This window comes from Phodopus roborovskii, unplaced genomic scaffold (genome assembly GCF_943737965.1).
Source record: "Phodopus roborovskii unplaced genomic scaffold, PHOROB, whole genome shotgun sequence".
Taxonomy (NCBI): Eukaryota; Metazoa; Chordata; class Mammalia; order Rodentia; family Cricetidae; genus Phodopus; species Phodopus roborovskii.
The window spans coordinates 54,751,716-54,770,119 of record NW_026126407.1 but is presented as its reverse complement, the minus strand read 5'-3'; the positions used below and the strand labels follow the sequence as shown (position 1 = coordinate 54,770,119).

The 18,404-nt window shown below is 49.2% G+C and overlaps 1 protein-coding gene across 1 annotated transcript; it reads left to right on the top strand.

Annotated features, from left to right (window-relative positions):
* Positions 1-266: 266 nt before the first annotated feature.
* Positions 267-17,500, top strand: Tmem114 (transmembrane protein 114). The gene is made up of 4 exons (XM_051181582.1): positions 267-504; positions 752-832; positions 14,288-14,425; positions 17,267-17,500. The coding sequence occupies exons 1-4, from the start codon at positions 288-290 to the stop codon at positions 17,497-17,499; spliced, it is 669 nt and encodes a 222-aa protein (XP_051037539.1). The 5' UTR covers positions 267-287; the 3' UTR covers position 17,500.
* Positions 17,501-18,404: the final 904 nt, after the last annotated feature.

Below are 18,404 nucleotides of genomic sequence, written 5' to 3'. Positions count from 1 at the left end.
TGTGCTTCCGACACAGGGTAGAACTGAGTGAGGAGGCAGCGACTGGGCTGGTCTGGGATCCCAGCTCCAGAGAGGGTCCGAAGACACCAAGGAGGAGGTCTGAGAGGACAGGGATCTCTGAAATCGTGGGTCCGAGCCGGGACACGTGCGAGTGTGATGCTCAGGTGAGGGTGGTGGAGCCAGAGTTTGAGCCGGGCTCTAGATCCGCGCTGGAGAATCTGGGGTGCAGCGAACAGACGGGGAGCCTGGGCAGGAGCCGGCGGCGGCTAGGGGTCCTACGCTGGGAGATGCGGGTGCGCCTGGGTGCTCTGGCAGGCGCGGCGGCACTGAGTGGGGCACTCAGTTTCGTGCTGCTGGCGGCCGCCATCGGCACCGACTTCTGGTACATCATCGACACCGAGAGGCTGGAGAAGAGCAGTCCGGGGGCGCAGGGCCAGGGACCCGCCAACCGCAGCCAGCCGGAGCCTCTGAGCTCCCACTCCGGTCTCTGGCGGACTTGCCGGGGTAAGGGTCGAGGTGCCATACTTGCAAGCCTGGGACCTGTTGCTTGGCTCAGCCTCCAAGCTTATAGGGCCAAGCACTTAGAGGTGCGGGGAGGGTGGACAGAGGCTTGCGCAAGTGCTCCCGGCTTTGTCCAGCTCGGCTCACAAATGCAGTGTTCGGTTTGCTTTCTTGGGTGGGAGACATCTAGGAAGGCTTTGCGGGAGAGAGAATGCCAGGGTCCTCCCCTTGAACTCCTCCCTCCCACCAGTCCAGAGTTCCTGCACGCCGCTGATGAACCCCTTCTGGCAGGAGAATGTGACGGTCAGCGACTCCAGCCGACAGCTTCTCAGTAAGTCTGGGGATACTGGATGGATGGAGGGAGAGAAGAGCCTCTTTCAGCCTCTCAGTTTGGGTGCTCTTCTTTAAACTTGGGTTCCTGAACTGCAGTGTTCGTGATGGCATTGGGTGGCCTTTGACCACCAGGCCTGAGACAAGAGCGGGGTGGGGGTGGGGTGGGGGGTGCTATGGCAGGGGGCGGGGCCCCTCTTGCTCTACCCAGAATCTGTGTAGAATTCATCCAACCAAGTGACAGTCCTACGTACCAAACAACTTGGTGAATGAGAACTCAAATCCAGGCTATGCCCTCTAAGCTCTCAAAGAGTTGTTGCGGAGAGAGGTCCTCGCTACTGGAGCAATTGCATTTCCGTGGCAATCAGCATGAAAGAAGGTGGGGAAGCCCACACCTGTGTCTGAACATCGTTGGATGCTAAAGGCCAAATGAGAAGACTTGTTTCCTAGACAAGAGGGCCAGCTTGCCAGTAGGAAGGGTGTGAGGCCATTCAAGGCAGGTGCTTAGAAGGTGGAGAAAGGGCCATTGTCTGAGGGCCATTGCCTGTGCCTTGCTGGTAGCCGCCTTTCCCAGCACCTCCCACAGCGCCCGAGACTCCTTAGAGAAGAGAGGATCCACACAAGAGGGGAAAAGGGCCGAATGGCACTTGTGGAAGGAAGGGAACAAAGGGAGTGGTTTCATTTATTGAGACTTAGAGTTGTGCAGACACGGAGCCAGCAGCTTTTCTTTGTTGTCTCTGTGAAGTTGGTACTGTAATCTTCCCTCCACCCCACTCCCATTCAGTACTGAGCACTGAATCCAGTGCCATGCTTGTACCAGGCAAATGCTCTTCCACCGAACTCTGTCCCTATACCATGTTCCTTCTTTTTAGTTTTTATTTTGAACAGTCTCAGTTTTCTAGCCTGACCTTGAACACACTCTGTAGCCCCATCAGGCCTTGGATTTGCAATTCTCCTTCCTCAGCTTGAGTAGCTGGGATTATAGGCCCGTAGCACCAGGCCTGGTGCTTCCATTTTTGGCTTTCACCTGGAAACTGAGTCCGGGAAGAGCCTGAGGAGGAAATGAGAGTGGAAATCCATAGATCTTGGATGTGGGTAGTCTAGGGCAGACAGCCTGAGTCTTAGGAAGTGACCAGAAGCTGGTCTCTGTGTCTCATTTCTTGCCTAGTACTTCGCTCTCCATCCCAGGCTTCATCCTGCCATAGAACTTTGCACATGCCATTTCCTCTTCCTGGTGCCTCTCTGCTCCTGCCTACCTGCTTAGCTTGGCTAACTTCCTTCTCATTGTAAAGAGAATATTTTGGATGTAGAATCCAATTCTCTTGTTAGTTTGTAAAGTCCACGAAGGCAGGCCCACTGTTGAATTGTCAATACTTAGCACTTAGCACAAAGCGTTAAGTCTGTTGAATGAATATGAGAGTAAATGCAAGCTATATTATGGGTCAAAATTTGTGTGTGTGTGTGTGTGTGTGTGTGTGTGTGTGTGTGTGTGTCTATGAGTGGCTGGGCCTGTGAATGAATGGATGGAAGGTTGAATGAATGACTGGATGAGTGAATGACTAGATAGATGGATGAGTGAGTGAATGGATGGATGGATTAGTGAATGACTAGATGGGTGAATGGATGGATGAGTGGATGGGTGGATGTATGAATAGATGAATGGATCATAACTGTTTCTCCCAAGTTCAGTAGCATGCTTGGAAAAAATTTAAATGCCCTTAATTCATAGTACTCATCTATTTCTGTGGTGTAAATATTTCCACTGTGACCAATTTTAAATTGTCAGCATTCTATTACCTGGCTCACAAAGTTCCCCAAATCTCATCTAGCTCTTGTGAGCTTCTCCTCAGTCAGCTCCAGCACACCTTTGTGTTCATTCCCACTGCCAGTGGTTTCCTTTGGTCACCCCTGTATGGGCTGAGGGGGTCACCCCTGTGTGGGCTGAGAGGGTCACCCCTGTGTGAGGGCTGAGGAGAGTATTGGTACAGTCAGCTTCTCTAGCGGCATTGAGAGGTGCTTTGGCTGCTGTCTGAGCTCTGCTTCAAGAATCATCTAGCATTCTGTGTTTGAAGTAGGGGAGAGGAGGTCTGAGCTCTGCTTCAAGAATCATCTAGCATTCTGTGTTTGAAGTAGGGGAGAGGAGGATCCCGTCCTAACTCAGTTCTTCTCTGATTCTTGATGCCAGAGTAGATTTTTTTGGCCTTTTGTTTTGTTCACAAAGTGGAACAAAGATACATGATACATCAGGAGGCTGAGGCAGGAAGACCAAAGACTGCTGGGCTCCAATGTGAGTTTGATGTTAGCCTGGCAACCTAAACTAAATTAATAATTTAAAAAGGTCTGGGGTATAGCTCAGTAAGGTGCCTAGCCTGTGCAAGGTCTTGGGTTCTATCCCCAACCATGGGGTGGAGTGGGAATAATAATAACCATGATGAACCAAGAGATGGCATGTGTAAAATGAACACCACTTAGGAGCTTACTTTGCTTTTTAGTTGTGTATGTGCAAGGCAACATATTGCCTCAAAGAAGGGCTTGACAGGCTTATGGCAAGCTCTAAGCAATCATCCACTTTCCCCACTACAACCCCTTCCAGACTCTTTCTTATCTTGACCCTTTGCTGGGGTTGGGAGCTATCATTCAGTCACCTTGTCCTGCTTATAGATGACTCCAACAGCTGCAGGTAGATGACACTGGCCTGGCATCCCTTTGCCTTGTTCCTGAAACAGCCCTGCTTTTTTCCTAATGTTGAGAAACAGCTTCCTTGGCATTTCACCCCCATGCAAGTCTAAACACTTCACTACCGTGTCCATGTGACACACGTGACCTTGGGCATTTCCTTCACTTGTCTGGATCCTTTGTGTTGAGGGCACTGGCCATTTTCTTTCTAATCTTTTTGTTTGTTTGTTTGTTTGTTTAACCTCCTCACTACACAGAGAGCTTTAAAAAAAAGCATGTTTATTATTATTGTGTGTGATGTCTATGTGTAGATCAAAGGACAATTTCATGAATTGGGTCTCTCTATCTTTATGTGGGTTCTGGGATTGCATGTCAAGCACTTTACCCACTGAGCCATCTTGATGGCCTCCTTCTAACCTTAAAGTGATGACAGAATCTGAGAGTTGCCTTTAAAAAGCCCAGGGTGGCGAGTGCTTGATTACATACATATACAGCCAGGCGCTGAGGCTACTGTTGTTTCTATTGTATTATCCAGGAATGAGGACAAGCTGCCCCTTTGGACTGCACACTCATTGCAGATCACCCCCAGAGAGAGCTTTTTCTCAGAATTGGTTTTCTTCCATAAATGAATTTTGTGTTTAGTCCAAGCTCTTTATGATGTAAAGATGTTCCAGTCATTTAAAGATCTGCTGCATGGATGGGCCAGAGAGACAGGTTGACCACAGGCTTGTTCTGAGTCAGCCCCCTAAGCTGATCCTGGTGGGCATGGATGGTCAGATAACTCAAGCCTGCCAGGGGACCACTTCAGTGTATCCTGACCACAGCAGCAGAGTGGTCAGGCAAACCCCATCACCACTGCCTCATGATTCCCTTGGCCTTCTGGGGAGGAGCGAATGAGCAGATGGCTCAGCTCCTCACCTCATCCAGTCAGGGACAGAGAAAGCCATCTGTTCTCCTTCCATTTCTGTGACAAACACCCCGATGAAAAGCAACTTAGGGGAGAAAGGGTTTGTTTGGCTCACAGTTCCAGTTTACAGTTGTTGCTGTGAGGAAGTCAAGGCAGGAACTTAGAGCTTTGTGTCCAATAGCATTTCTCAACCTGAAGGTCCAGACCCCTTGAGGGATCAAACCACTCTTTCACAGAGGTTGCCTTAGACAAATGGAAAACACAGATGTTTGCATTACAATTCATAGTAGTAGCAAAATTACAGTTATGAAGTAGCAACAAAAATAATTTTATGGCTGGGGGTCACCACAACACAAGGAATTATATTAAAGGGTCATAGCATTAGGAAGGTTGAGAACCACTATTTTATATAGTGAGGGACCATGTGCATGAAATAATGCCTTCTACATTTAGGGTGGATTTTCCCACTTCAACCAAGAATCAAGAAACCCCCTCCTCCCCACATACCCACCAGCCAACCAGGTCTATATAATTCCTCCTTAAGAGTTTCTTCTTAGACGAAAACCATTTAGTTCAGCCTCCAGAGGCACGTCCCTTAGTAACAATGTCCTGATACCCTGTCTTGAATATTTATTTTGGCTTCCAGATTCACTCTGGGCCAGTGCATTTGATGGCAATGAGGTCATCAACACTTTTCAAGAGTTTCGGTGGACAGCCAGTGTTCTAGGGGTGTCAGCCAGTAATCTTTTGTGGCAACTGACAAAAACATCAATTATGCCAACATAAAGATGAGGAGGAATGGCTGGCACACGTTTTTGAGGGATCCTCTGTGAGCTTTGCTTTGGACAGGGGTATGTTTGGGCTGAGTCCAGCAACCCAGAAGAATGGGCTATCCCATTGGACCAGATCGGATCATATGCTTTTGTGTTGAGCCAACTGGCTAAAGCTAATAAGATGCTGTGTGCTGATTAGCCAAGTTGAACCACGTAGCCATTCTTTATCTCTTAAAATTTGTTTTCACTTTCTAGGTTGTCCTGGAACTCATCTGTAGACTAGGCTTGCCCCGAATTCCCCCTGCATCTGCCTCCTGAGTGCAGGGATTAAAGTCCTAGGCTACCACACCTGGCCTTGTGGACATTCTTAATAAAGGGATGGAGATGGCATCAGCACCTTAAAGACAATGGACTGAGAGAGAGGTTTCTTGATTGTAGCTTACCCTCCCGTATGAATTCCTAGCAATCACCTGTGTCTGAGAGTGGGTTTCTCTGGGACGAAATGAGATCCAAGATGCAAAGACACAGGGATAGGATCTGTATATAACAGGGACACAATTAATGCTTAAATCTTTATTACATCCCTGAGCCTCCAGCTTCTCACTTGGAAAATAGAACTAGTCATTGGAAATTTATTTATTTATTTATTTGTAGAGATTTTGGGGGGGGGAGGTAAGATTGCTCAGTGGGTAAAGTGCTTGCTGTGCAAGCCTGAGGGCTTGAGTTTTGTCCTTGGCACCCATGAAAATGCATATACACACATGCATACACAATGACAAAGCTTTTAAAAAGAATATTTTGTGTGTGCACGTGTGGTTGGTGTGTGTGTGCATGAAGGTGTACATGCCAGGCATATACATGTGGAGGCCATAAGTTGATGTTGGTGTCTTCTGCATATATATATATATAGTCTCTCCCTGAATCTGGAACTTCCTGCTTCAGCCAGACAACTAGCAGTGAGTTCCAGTGACCAGATTTCCCTTCTTGCCCAACCTGTGGGGTTACACATGGGTGATGCCATACTTGGCCTTGGTGTGGATGGATGCTGGGTTTTAAACTTGGGTCCTCACACTTGCATAGCAGGCATTTCACCCTCTGGGCCATCTCCCCACCTGACACACTGATTTATTCAGTATATATTTATTTCACTCCTAGCTGCTCTGGCCTGCTCTGATTTCTTCACATGTATCAACTGATTTAATCTCCACAACAGCCCATGAGGTGGTCAATATTATGCACATTATCACGCCCACCTTTGTAGGTGAAGAAACATATGGCACAGAGAGGGTGAGTTACTTAAGTTTGCACAGTAGCTGGCAGGTCTGGGACTTGAACCCTGGCAGTTTACTTCTACTCTGTTGGAATGATGCTGTGCAATGTGTGTACAAGAAGACCAGAGGACCTGGGGGCTGGCCCAGTAGGTAAAGCACTTGACATGTAAGTATGAGGACCTGAGTTCAATACCCAGAATCTACAAAATCCCAATCAAACAACAACCAAAACAAAATTCATAACCCCCTCAGAACTCCCCACCAGGTGTGTCACCCCAATACTAGCAGGCACACTTGTCACTCTAGTATTATTAGTAGGCAGATAGACAAGAGACAGGTGGACCCCTGGGGTTCTCTGTCCATCCAGCTGAGCTGAATCCATGAGTTCCAGGCCAGTGTGAGACTCTCAAAAACCAAACCTTCGAAGGTCCTTCGAAGATACCTGAGGTTGACCTCTGGTCTCTACATATACGTCACACAGGTGCACTCAGACCTGCACACACAGGAACATGTAAAAACACACAGGCACATACATGCACTCACACATGTGTGTGAGATCAGAGTTTCAGGCTATTCTGCCTCAGACATGAGACTGAAGAGGAAAAGCAAGTGGAAACGAGGGAACAGGAGACAGGATTGGGCCAGTGTGCTCCATAAACAGCCAGAAGGCCTGCAGTTTTGGAGGGAGGACTGCCTGTTCTGTCTAGGCCCGTCTTCATGTCTCTTCAGAGTCGGTGACCATGATCAGGCAGACTCAGAGGGTCAAATGCTTTCTCAGCAAACAAGCCGGCAGGAGAGGCTGACTGAGGATTGGACCTGGCCTCTGTGAGGCCTTGAAATTCCGGTGAAAAAAAAAAAAAAAACACCTGATTGGGTTTCCTGGAGTTCTGGATGCAGGCCGCTGCAGTAGTGTGGAAAATTAAAATGAAGCTGGGTACAAAATGAAAATGGAAGTGCGGGGGTGGAAACAGGGAGTAGGACATAAAACACTCAATGTGGAGAGGCTCTGGGAGCAGGAGGAGCAGGAGGGAGATAACGTATGATTTCCTCAGAGTTGCTGTCGGCAAGGTGGGATGCAGAGAGAGAGGCCAGAGCCTGCAGCCAGTCTGTCATGGTTCAGATATGGGGTCTCCTCTCATGGTCTCACTTACCAAAGTCACCAGATGGCGAGGGAGGACAGAGAGGTCACCGGATGGCGAGGCACTAGCTGTATCTATCCATGAACAAATCTGTGGATAAGTTTGAACTGAATGAGATTTAGGTTGTTGAGCTGGTTGGAGGAAGTGGCTGAGGAGTCACTGCATTGGCCTCTTGGGCTATGACATTTCTGCCCTGTCACCAGTCTGAAAGCCAGGGGGCCATGTGACCATGGGCTGAAACTTTGGGAACTTTGAGCCCAAATCAATCTTTCTTTTCAGTTTTTTCCTCTTAATAGAAATCTGACAAATGCAGAGACTCAACTCTTTGGGAGAGGGAAGGCTGGGTGTGAAGACAGCCTTTTGGGGGCTCTAGGGAAAGCCAACCCCATGTCAAAGCATTGAAAAAGTTGATTCTGCTGGAATCTGTATGATGTTTCTCAGAAGATATGTGTCATGTTTGTTTGAAGCACTGAAAAAGAAAGCTTGGCGATAGGATGAAAATGGCTAGCCATTCATGTGCATACATAAAGTTCTGTAAGAAGAAAGATCAATGTGCTTAGACCAGGAAGCCGCAGAGGAATGGGCATGCAGCATGCTGGTTACAGAACGTTATGGCCGCCTGATGCCGGTGTAGCTCCCCAGCTGGATTAATCAGGCTCCCTTACTAGAGCACCTGATGTGATCAACTCACGGGGACAGAAAGTCCATTTTTGCTCATGGTTTCCAAGGTCACACTGTACTTGCAACTGGGCCCGTCACTTTGGGGCTGTGGTGACTTACTGTGATGGGAACACAGGCCCAAGCAAAACTGCTCACTTAAACAGCCAGGATGTAAGGGTGAGAAAGAGGCCAGAGCCTGGCAATGTCCTTGAAAGGCATACCCCAACTTCAGACCTCACTCCAGGCCTCTGATCCTGCTGTTCCCATCACTCCGTGATAGACATAAGTGGGGACCAAGTGGGGACACATGCTAACCATGGCCAGTACAGTACCCAGTTCTATAGTAACACCGTATAGCCATCTATAATGCAACAATGCTACCATCTATTGAGCACCTACTCCTGGCATATACGATGCTCCTACTGTATGTCACTGAAGGTATGGCAGTACGGTAGTGTAGTAGATGATGCTGCACTAAAAAATGATGACACTAACAAAAATTATGCATGGCTACAAGAGGGAAGAGCACTTGCCTCACAAACCTTGGGACCCGGGTTTCATACCTAGAACCCATGTGTGTTAGTTTCTTTTCTGTTGCTGTGATTGAATAAACATAGCAAGGACAACTCAAGGGACAAAAGGCCTATTTGGCTCACAGTCTCAGAGGGATAGAGTCCATCACAGTGAGGAAGACATGGCAGCAGGCAGGGCGGCATGGGGGCAGGAGTAGGAGGCTGGCTCCACACAAAGGAAGCAAGGACTGAGTGGGAAAGGAAGGAGGTCAGGCTGTAAAAGCTCAAAGCCCACCAGACCTCTGTGATGAACCCCTTCCGGCTGGGCAATTCCAAAGGTTCCTCAACCTCCCCACACAGTGCCACCAGCTGGGGACAAGGTTCATATTCACACTTCCATGTATGGGTGGAAAGAGACAACCAACTCCACACAATTGTCCTCTAACCTCTGCATGCGTGCCATGGCATGTCCCCCACGTTAAATGAACACATTTACAAAAGATGTGCTCATGCCCTCAGCTCCAGAATTGGAGAGTGACTTTATTTGGGGAAAGCAACAGTGCAGACATAGTTGAGGATCTCAAGGGAGGTCCTCTTGGGTTAATGTGACGGGCTGCAAAGCCCAGGATGAGTGTGTTCTATGAGAAGAAAAGCTCAGAGAAGAGGCAGGCATGGCCGTAGAGCCTGGAGCTGAGCCAAGCAATGCCCTGTGCTGCTAACTGCTGCCCTCGCCTCTACAACTTAGCAGATAAATTCCTGGTGCTTTTTGTTTTGGCAGTGTCTTGGGTAGTGCAGGCTGGCCATGAATGAACTGTGTAGCCAAGGATGACCTTGAATTTTGGATCCTTCTGCCCCTACCTCCCTACTGCTGGGATTATAGGCATATACTACAATGTCTGGTTTCAACCTTTTGTTTTTGAGATAATTATTTTTGAATTTTATGTGTATGGGTGTCTTGTCTATGTGTGCAGTACACATGGAGGCCAGAAGAGCTTAGAACCAGACCCCCTTAGAATTGGAGTTGCAAATGTTTGTTAGTTGTCTCGTGGGAGCTTGGACTTGAACCTGGCTTAAACAGGTTCTGATGCTCTGAACTGACAACTCATCTCTTCAGTTTGGGGGTGGAGGGTGGGACTGGCTCTAAAATTCTTTTTGAGAACCAAGCCTGGTTTTATTTGGTGCTTGCCAAATGACAGGCAAGCACTCAATGGAGCCACACCCCCAGAGCCATCTTTCCAGCTTTCACACCATGCAGCTGGACATTAGATCTGGAAGCTGCAGAAATGCAGGTGGTTATCAAAGAGTAGGAGTTGATTTGGGCACATCTCCTGGCTCCACAGCTGTCCCCACCCTTTGTTACTTAAGTCCCTCTCCTACACTGGGTTATAATTGGCAAGGTGGGACCAGATGTTGATGTCCGGTGTCTTCTTTTATTGCTCTCTACCTTATTTATTTTATTATTATTATTTTTTCCCTTGAGACAGTGTTTCTCTGTGTAGCTTTGGAGCCTGTCCTGGAACTCAGTCTATAGACCAGACTTGGCCTTGAAGTTACTCACAAAGATCCACTGGGATTAAAGGCCTCTCTTCCTTAGTTTTTGAGACAGTGTAACTGGCCAGCACTGCAAGTTACACTGATTGGCCAGCAGCTACAAGAACCCATCTTTCTACCTCTCCCCAGCATGGGGTTACAAATTTGTGCTGCTGCACCCCACTTTCTCTAAATGCTAAGGTTCCAACTCAATCCCTGTGTTTGCACAGCAGTCACTAAATACTGAACCATCCCCCCAACCCTTTGATGGTTGATTTTTTTTTCTTCTGAGTCTCAACATACAGGCTTAGAGGATGAGATATTTGTTGGCTCTCCATTTAACATAGGAGAAAACAGGTTTGCAAAGCTTCATCCTGGCTTGCCATGGCCCCTGGGCTTTCAGATGAGGGGGTGCACACTAGAGCCCCGGGAGGGGGTGTGGCAGCCTGGCTGGGTACATCCTGAGACAATGGGGACGCACACTTGTCCCAGCTGTCTGAGTCCTGGTGTGGCTGTGGTTGAGGCAGGTGATTTAATGGCTTGTCTGGCTCTTAGAAGCACTGTGATCTGGATGTTAATTTCTGTGCACACTCTATCAGTTTACCCACAGGGGGTACTGTCTGTGAATTGTTTATCTTTGTCTCTGGACTGTGGATCTGGGCTCATAGCAGACACTGTCTATTCAACTGCTGGGTTTAAGCCATCCTGGTTGACTGAGGAGACAGCTTAAGTCAGTTAAGTGCTTGCTGCTCTGGCCTGAGGACCTGTTTGAATCTCTAGTGCCCACACCATAGTCAAGGCCCCAGATTATGTCAGAGGCAGCCTGAAGGACAGGGCTTCAAAATCTTGTTACTGTGTACCTGTGGTGTGTGGTATGTGTGTTGTGTATATGTGTTGTATGTGTGTGTGTAGTGTGTGTGTGTGGTGTGTGTGTGGTGTGTGTGTGTGGTGTGTGTGTGGTGTGTGTGTGTGTGTGGTGTGTGTGTATGTGTGTGGTGTGTGTATGTGTGTGGTATGTGTGTGGTGTGTGTGTGTGGTGTGTGTGGTGTGTGTGGTATGTGTGTGTGGTGTGTGTGTATATGTGTGTGGTGTGGTGTGTGTGTATGTGTGTGGTGTGTGGTGTGTGGTTTGTGTATGTGTGTGGTGTGTGTATGTTTGTGGTGTGTGTGTGGTATGTGTGTGTATGTGTGTGTGTGTGGTGTGTGTGTGTGATGTGTGTGGTGTGTGTATGTGTGTGGTGTGTGTGTGTGGTGTGTGTATGTGTGGTGTGTGTATGTGTGTGGTGTGTGGTGTGTGGTTTGTGTATGTGTGTGGTGTGTGTATGTTTGTGGTGTGTGTGTGGTATGTGTGTGTATGTGTGTGTGGTGTGTGTGTGTGGTGTGTGTGTGTGATGTGTGTGGTGTGTGTATGTGTGTGGTGTGTGTGTGTGGTGTGTGTATGTGTGGTGTGTGTATGTGTGGTGTGTGTGTATGTGTGTGGTGTGTGTGTGAGTATGTGTATGTGTGTGGTGTGTGTGTGTGGTGTATGTGTGTGTGAGGTGTGTGTGTGTATGTGTGTGGTGTGTATATGTTTGTGGTGTGTGTGGTGTGTGTGTATGTGTGTGTGGTGTGTGTGTGTATGTTTGTGGTGTGTGTGTGTGGTGTGTGTGTGGTGTGTGTGTGTGTGAGTATGTGTATGTGTGTGGTGTGTGTGTGTGGTGTGTGTATGTGTGTGTGTGTGGTGTGTGTGTATATGTGTGTGTGTGTGTGTGTGTGTGTGTGTGTGTGTGTGTGGTGTGTGTGTGGTGTGTGTGTGTGGTGTGTGTGTGTATGTGTGTGGTGTGTGTATGTGTGTGGTGTGTGTGTGGTGTGTGTGTGTATATGTGTGTGGTGTGTGTGTGTGGTGTGTGTGTGGTGTGTGTATGTGTGTGGTGTGTGGTGTGTGGTTTGTGTATGTGTGTGGTGTGTGTATGTGTGTGGTGTGTGTGTGTGATATGTGTATGTGTGGTGTGTGTATGTGTGGTGTGTGTGTATGTGTGTATGTGTGTGGTGTGTGTGTGGTGTATGTGTGTGTGAGGTGTGTGTGTGTATGTGTGTGGTGTGTGTATGTTTGTGGTGTGTGTGGTGTGTGTGTATGTGTGTGTGGTGTGTGTGTGTGTGTGTGGTGTGTGTGTATGTTTGTGGTGTGTGTGTGGTGTGTATGCGTGTGTGTGTGTGGTGTGTGTGTGGTGTGTGTGTGTGTGAGTATGTGTATGTGTGTGGTGTGTGTGTGTGGTGTGTGTATGTGTGTGTGTGGTGTGTGTGTATATGTGTGTGTGGTGTGTGTGTGTGGTGTGTGTGTGGTGTGTGTGTGTGTGGTGTGTGTGGTGTGTGTGTATGTGTGTATGTGTGTGGTGTGTGGTTTGTGTATGTGTGGTGTGTGTGTATGTGTGTGGTGTGTGTGTGTGGTGTGTGTGTGTATATGTGTGTGTGGTGTGGTGTGTGTGGTGTGTGTATGTGTGTGGTGTGTGTATGTTTGTGGTGTGTGTGTGGTGTGTGTGTGTATGTTTGTGGTGTGTGTGGTGTGTGTGTGGTGTGTGTGTGTGAGTATGTGTATGTGTGTGGTGTGTGTGTGGTGTGTGTGTGTGTGTGTGTGTGTGTGTGTGTGTGTGTGTGTGTGTGTGTGTGTGTGTGGTGTGTGTGTGTATGTGTGTGTGTGTGGTGTGTGTATGGTGTGTGTGTGTGGTGTGTGTGTGTATGTGTGTGGTGTGTGTGTGGTGTGTGTGTGGTGTGTGTGTGGTGTGTGTGTGTGTGTGTGTGTGTGTGTGTGTGTGGTGTGTGTGTGTGTGTGGTGTGTGTGTGAGTATGTGTATGTGTGTGGTGTGTGTGTGTGAGTATGTGTATGTGTGTGGTGTGTGTGTGTGAGTATGTGTATGTGTGTGGTGTGTGTGTGTGAGTATGTGTATGTGTGTGGTGTGTGTGTGGTGTGTGTATGTGTGTGTGAGGTGTGTGTGTATGTGTGTGGTGTGTGTATGTTTGTGGTGTGTGTGGTGTGTGTGTATGTGTGTGTGGTGTGGGTGTGTGTGTGTGGTGTGTGTGTGGTGTGTGTATGTGTGTGGTGTGTGTATGTTTGTGGTGTGTGTGTGTGTGGTGTGTGTGTGTTTGTGGTGTGTGTGTGGTGTGTATGCGTGTGTGTGTGGTATGGTGTGTGTGTGGTGTGTGTGAGTATGTGTATGTGTGTGGTGTGTGTGTGTGATGTGTGTATGTGTGTGTGTGGTGTGTGTGTGTGGTGTGTGTGGTGTGTGTGTATGTGTGTGGTGTGTGGTGTGTGTGTGTGTGTGTGTGTGTGTGTGTGTGTGTGAGGTCTACCACAGCCTTTGTGAAGTTGCTCTTCTCCCACCTGTGTGTCGAACGCAGAGATTAAGGCTGATGCAGCAAGTGCTCTCAACACTGAGCCATCTCTCTGGTCCCTGTGTGATATTTTATTAATGTTTTATTATTAAGATCACAAAGGCTTCTGGGTGTGTAGTTTCTTCTGGGATGTGGGATGAGGCTAGATCCACCCCCCTCCCCCAGGAGAAATGAGTCATGTGCCTTGAATCTAGGAGGTTCCTGTAATTTGGGGGTAGGGTCAGGGGTAGCGACAGAATGTGGGTTTAGGGGTTTATAAAATGGCTTTTCTCCGTGTCCTCTGCCCTCTCACCTGCTCACCCTCTCGCAACTGTCCTTAGCCTAGAAGGGCCTAGATTTTCCAGGAGCCCCAGTGTTGATCACAAAGGTTTGTTTGTTATTTGTATGCTCATTAGAATATCAGTCTCTTGATGCTGCACTGAAAAAATAATGCAGCACTGCCCTCTACAGGTCATAGAGAGTAAGTACAGACCGTGCATATAAAGAATTCTTCCACTGTTGTTGTTATTATTATTAATAGAAGTAGTTGCGGTGTTCCTACTATTGGGGGCACATGGTAAATGTATGCAAATTATAGAATACTGATGTTACTAACCCCCTGTGCCGGTTCCCCTTTCTAGCAATGCATGGGACATTTGTGATCTTGTTGCCATTAAGCCTGATCATGATGGTGTTTGGGGGAATGACTGGATTCCTCAGCTTCCTCCTCCGAGCCCACCTCCTCCTTCTGCTCACTGGGACCCTCTTTCTCTTTGGAGGTAGGTTTCTCTCTGCCTCCAGGCTGTATAGTTGCATGAGTGGTGAGTGCTGTGCAGGAACCCTCTTTAGGGGCAGGGTCTCAACTCCTGCACAGGCTTTCCCCCATTATGCTATCAGATGGAACAGGCAGAGGTTTCTAGCTTGAGATCCCAAGATCTCTGATTCCAGGGAGGGAAGAAGAGGGTACAGCCTTGGGAGCCATCCCCAGCACCTTGCTGAAGAGCTGTGTCTGTCACCTCTGGTCTCCCATGGATGTCCTTGGCTTCCAGCTTTGAGTTGTGGGTTGACAATAGACCCTGACACCCACTGCCTTCGCTGCCTTCTGCTGAGCATCTGATGTGGGAAATCAGACTGACATGGCATAGCAGGACACATTGCTCATGATTTCATTCAGCTGCAGGTTCTCAATAAGCAGCGCTCACAGCAAGACAGAATAAAACCATGAGCAGAAGCTTCGGGTGGGGACTGGGGACATGATGCTTGAATGGCTCTCAGCTTCACTAGCAGTAGTGATAAGTTCAGGGACTATTGTCCATATGTCATGCACACACACACACACACACACACACACACACACACACACACACTGCATTTGAATGTGGCTGAGTAGGTAGATTTGTGTGTTTCACCATAAAAGAGGCCATGTGAAGCAATGCATGTGCTCAGTAGCTTCTTAAACTGCTCCAACAACATATGCACACATGTTACAACCACATACATCATACTGTGGATATATATATATATATATATATATATATATATATATATATATTTGTTAGGTGACACAGGGCATGGCTGTACACACCTGTCACCCCAGCACTCAGGAGGCTAAGGCTGGAGGATCTCAAGTAGAAATCCAGATAATACCACACAGTGCAACTCTTAAAAACGTAAAACCAATACCAAATCAAACCATACCCCTCAAACCCAAATCCAAACCACATTCTCCAACCAAACCCAAACCCATACTTAATCCAAACCTAACTAAACCAAACTAAACCAATCCAATTAAACTGATGCAGATGCTTTAGGAAAGCAGACCTATGGCCCAGGTTGTTTTCTCTGGCTCCCTGCAGAGACAGACAGAGACAGAGAGAGAGAGAGAGAGAGAGAGAGAGAGAGAGAGAGAGAGAGAGAGAGAGAGAGACTTAGAGGAAGAAAATCAAGGAACAGATAACACGAAGCATTATCTACCCATGGTTATTCATGGTCTTGGCTATGGCGTCACTCAGTACCCTCAGGTAAGACTCTGATGGTGGCTCTTTCTGATCTGGAGGCAAACTAGCATATAGCTGGCACCACCAAGGGGCTCAGTTATTCATTTAATGATACTTCAAAGTAAAAAGCCTCATAGGGGCTAGAATGGAATGGGTCCAGTGAGAGCATTTGCCTAGCATGTGAGAGGCTCTGCCTGCCATCACCAGCATTACAAAACCCAAACAAAAGAAAACCCAAGTGTGGCCAGTACCCACCATCCCGGACCACGAAGCAGGAAACCAGTATGTTATGGAGACCTGTGTGCCAGCACAGTAAGTGCCAGGGGAAAGAAGAGCAGGCTTGGAGTCCACATTCCAGGACCCACAGCCTGAAGACAGACCCAAGGGAAAAACTGAGACCTAGGCTGTGGGTGGCTGGGAAGCTGTGGAGTCCCGGGGCATAGCCTGCCCAGGCTCATCCAGAACCAGCTCGCAGAGCTGAGCAGGACTGGAAGAGGTACAGTTGCAGCAGGCAGCGGTCCAGCTCAGCAGGCTGTGCAGATGGTGCTGGGGAGACCCCTGGCTGGGTTGGGGGGAGGGGGTAGGTGGGGGGGAGAGGAGGGAGGGAGGAAAAGACGAGGAGGTAAAGGGGTATGTGTGGTGGGAAGAGAATGCGTGCGTGGGAGACAGGAGGGTGTTGCTAAAATCCCTCCCGGGGAGAGGTGCAAGCCACAGTGACCCCTCTTCTCAGGGCCCGGTGAGGTACAATTCCACCGAGGTTCACCAGGGGAGACACTGAGTTTATGAGCACCCGGTGAGGGGTTGCAGGTGGGAAAAGGGTGTCCTTAAAGCAGGCACTGGGAGGCCTGAAGGCAGCATGGGAGGTAACTCCCTAAGGCTGGAGCACACCCCAATCCTTCCCTCCTTCCTGCGTCCTCTCATCCCCCCCAAGACCACGAGTAAGTAGGGTAGAACTGGTGGCCACATACCCAGGTGAGGGTGCTGTGACACTCTCTGCCCCTCAAGGCAGCCCTGGTGACGTTTTGGGTGCAGGCCCAGCAGAACTCTTGAAGATGGCAGCAGTTTGGCTGGGAGAACAGTCGGGCACAATAGAGGGAGATGGGGAGGAGGAGGAAGAAGGGGAGAGGGGAAGGAAGGGAGGGAGAGAGAGGAGATGAAGGTGGAGGGAGGAAGATGAGGGAGGAAGAGGTGGGCCAGCGTTAGGGAGGGGGGAGGTAGAGGAAAGGGAAGGCACTTGGAAAACAGCAGCTTTTTGTCAAAAGGATAGGAGATGAGTTTGTTTCTGAAGCTGAATATGAATTAACATGGCCCGGGAACATAGATTTAGGTCTCCACAAATACGCCCCGATGAAGCAACAATTCCAGCAGAATGAAGGAAGCCTTGGTGCTCTCTGACAGCACTGTAAGCCCTGTGGTCGGTACAGCCCTCCCTGTCATTCAAGGACCCACCAGTTCGGATTGCTGACAGGGCTTCCATTCAGGGTTTCCATTCACAAGGGTGAGAGGAGGAGGCAGGGGAGGAGGGAGGAGGTGAGAGGGGGTGAAGGAGTAGAAGAGGGAAGAAAAAGTAGGGAGGAGGGGCAGGCCAGAGGGCTCTGGCTGACTTTGCTATCTTCCCTGCAGCCATGGTGACCCTCTCTGGAATCAGCATCTACATCGCCTACTCAGCGGCTGCCTTCCGAGAGGCAGCATGCCTCCTGGAGGAGAGGGCCCTGCTGGACCAGGTGGACATCCGCTTTGGCTGGTCCCTGGCCCTAGGCTGGATTAGCTTTGTCTCGGAGCTGCTCACTGGGGTGGCCTTCCTGGCAGCCGCACGAGTGCTCAGCCTGAGACAGGGGCAGGACCAGGCTGTCTGAGTTTGGTGGGCCCCTTAGGCCCAGAGTCTTTTGGCCCCATCCCAGTGAGCGACAGCCTTTTCTTCCTCAAACGCCCTTCACAGAGGCCAGAGGGCTGTGGTGCCCACCGCGGGTGAACTCTGCTGGCTGCTGTCTTTGTGCTTTCTGGAATGCTCACTCTGCTATGGTGTGTGTGTGTGTGTGTGTGTGTGTGTGTGTGTGTGTGTGTGTGTGTGTGTGTGTTGGACTGCAAGAGGAGAGGGAGTGTGGAGCTCATATCACCTGAAATAAATGCCAATCCTTACCACCTCAGAGCTCTGTAACCCAGTCCCAGTCTCTGTTTTCTCTGGCTTTATTTTGTCCTCAGTTCTGACCTCTGGATCATTGTCTCTTCTTTGTGAGAAAGGTCGGGTGGATCAGAGAGCTTAGTTAACACGTGTAAAGGTGCACAGCAGAGACACAGCATACTTTGCTCTTCAGAGCAACCCTGCCTTCCAGCATGACTTCTCTAAGCAGAGTCAGGGCCATGTGGGGCTCCTGGCCCTCAAATGTTGCCTTGAGCTTCACACAGCCTGGACACAGATGGGAGGGCACAGTGGGCAGTGCCAGGGAGACTCTGGGGGCCTAACACCAAGGAGGGAAGTTTCCCTGAGAGTGTGGGTCACTCCAGCCAGTGTGTGAGTGGAGGGGTGGAGGAGGGAGGGGGAGGGAAATGAGGGAGGGAGCAGGGGAGTGGGGAAGAGTCCGGCCTACTTCTCTGTAGGAAAGGCATTCTGGTACAACGAGGGGCTCACTTTGGAAATGTTAGCAGATGCATCCCAGAGACCCTCTAGACCACTCAGGTTGGCAGCGTTGGTCCCCGCACTTCTCCAGGGCTGACAAGAGACCCCCGCAGGAAGAGGGGTGGGTGGCAGCTGCAGTCAGTA

Excerpts from the sequence above, each read along its gene's own strand:
- Tmem114 (XM_051181582.1), top strand. The coding sequence starts at position 288 with ATGCGGGTGCGCCTGGGTGCTCTGGCAGGCGCGGCGGCACTGAGTGGG. Across the intron at positions 505-751 it reads TCTCTGGCGGACTTGCCGGG|TCCAGAGTTCCTGCACGCCG; the intron begins GTAAGGGTCGAG and ends CCCTCCCACCAG. Across the intron at positions 833-14,287 it reads CTCCAGCCGACAGCTTCTCA|CAATGCATGGGACATTTGTG; the intron begins GTAAGTCTGGGG and ends TCCCCTTTCTAG.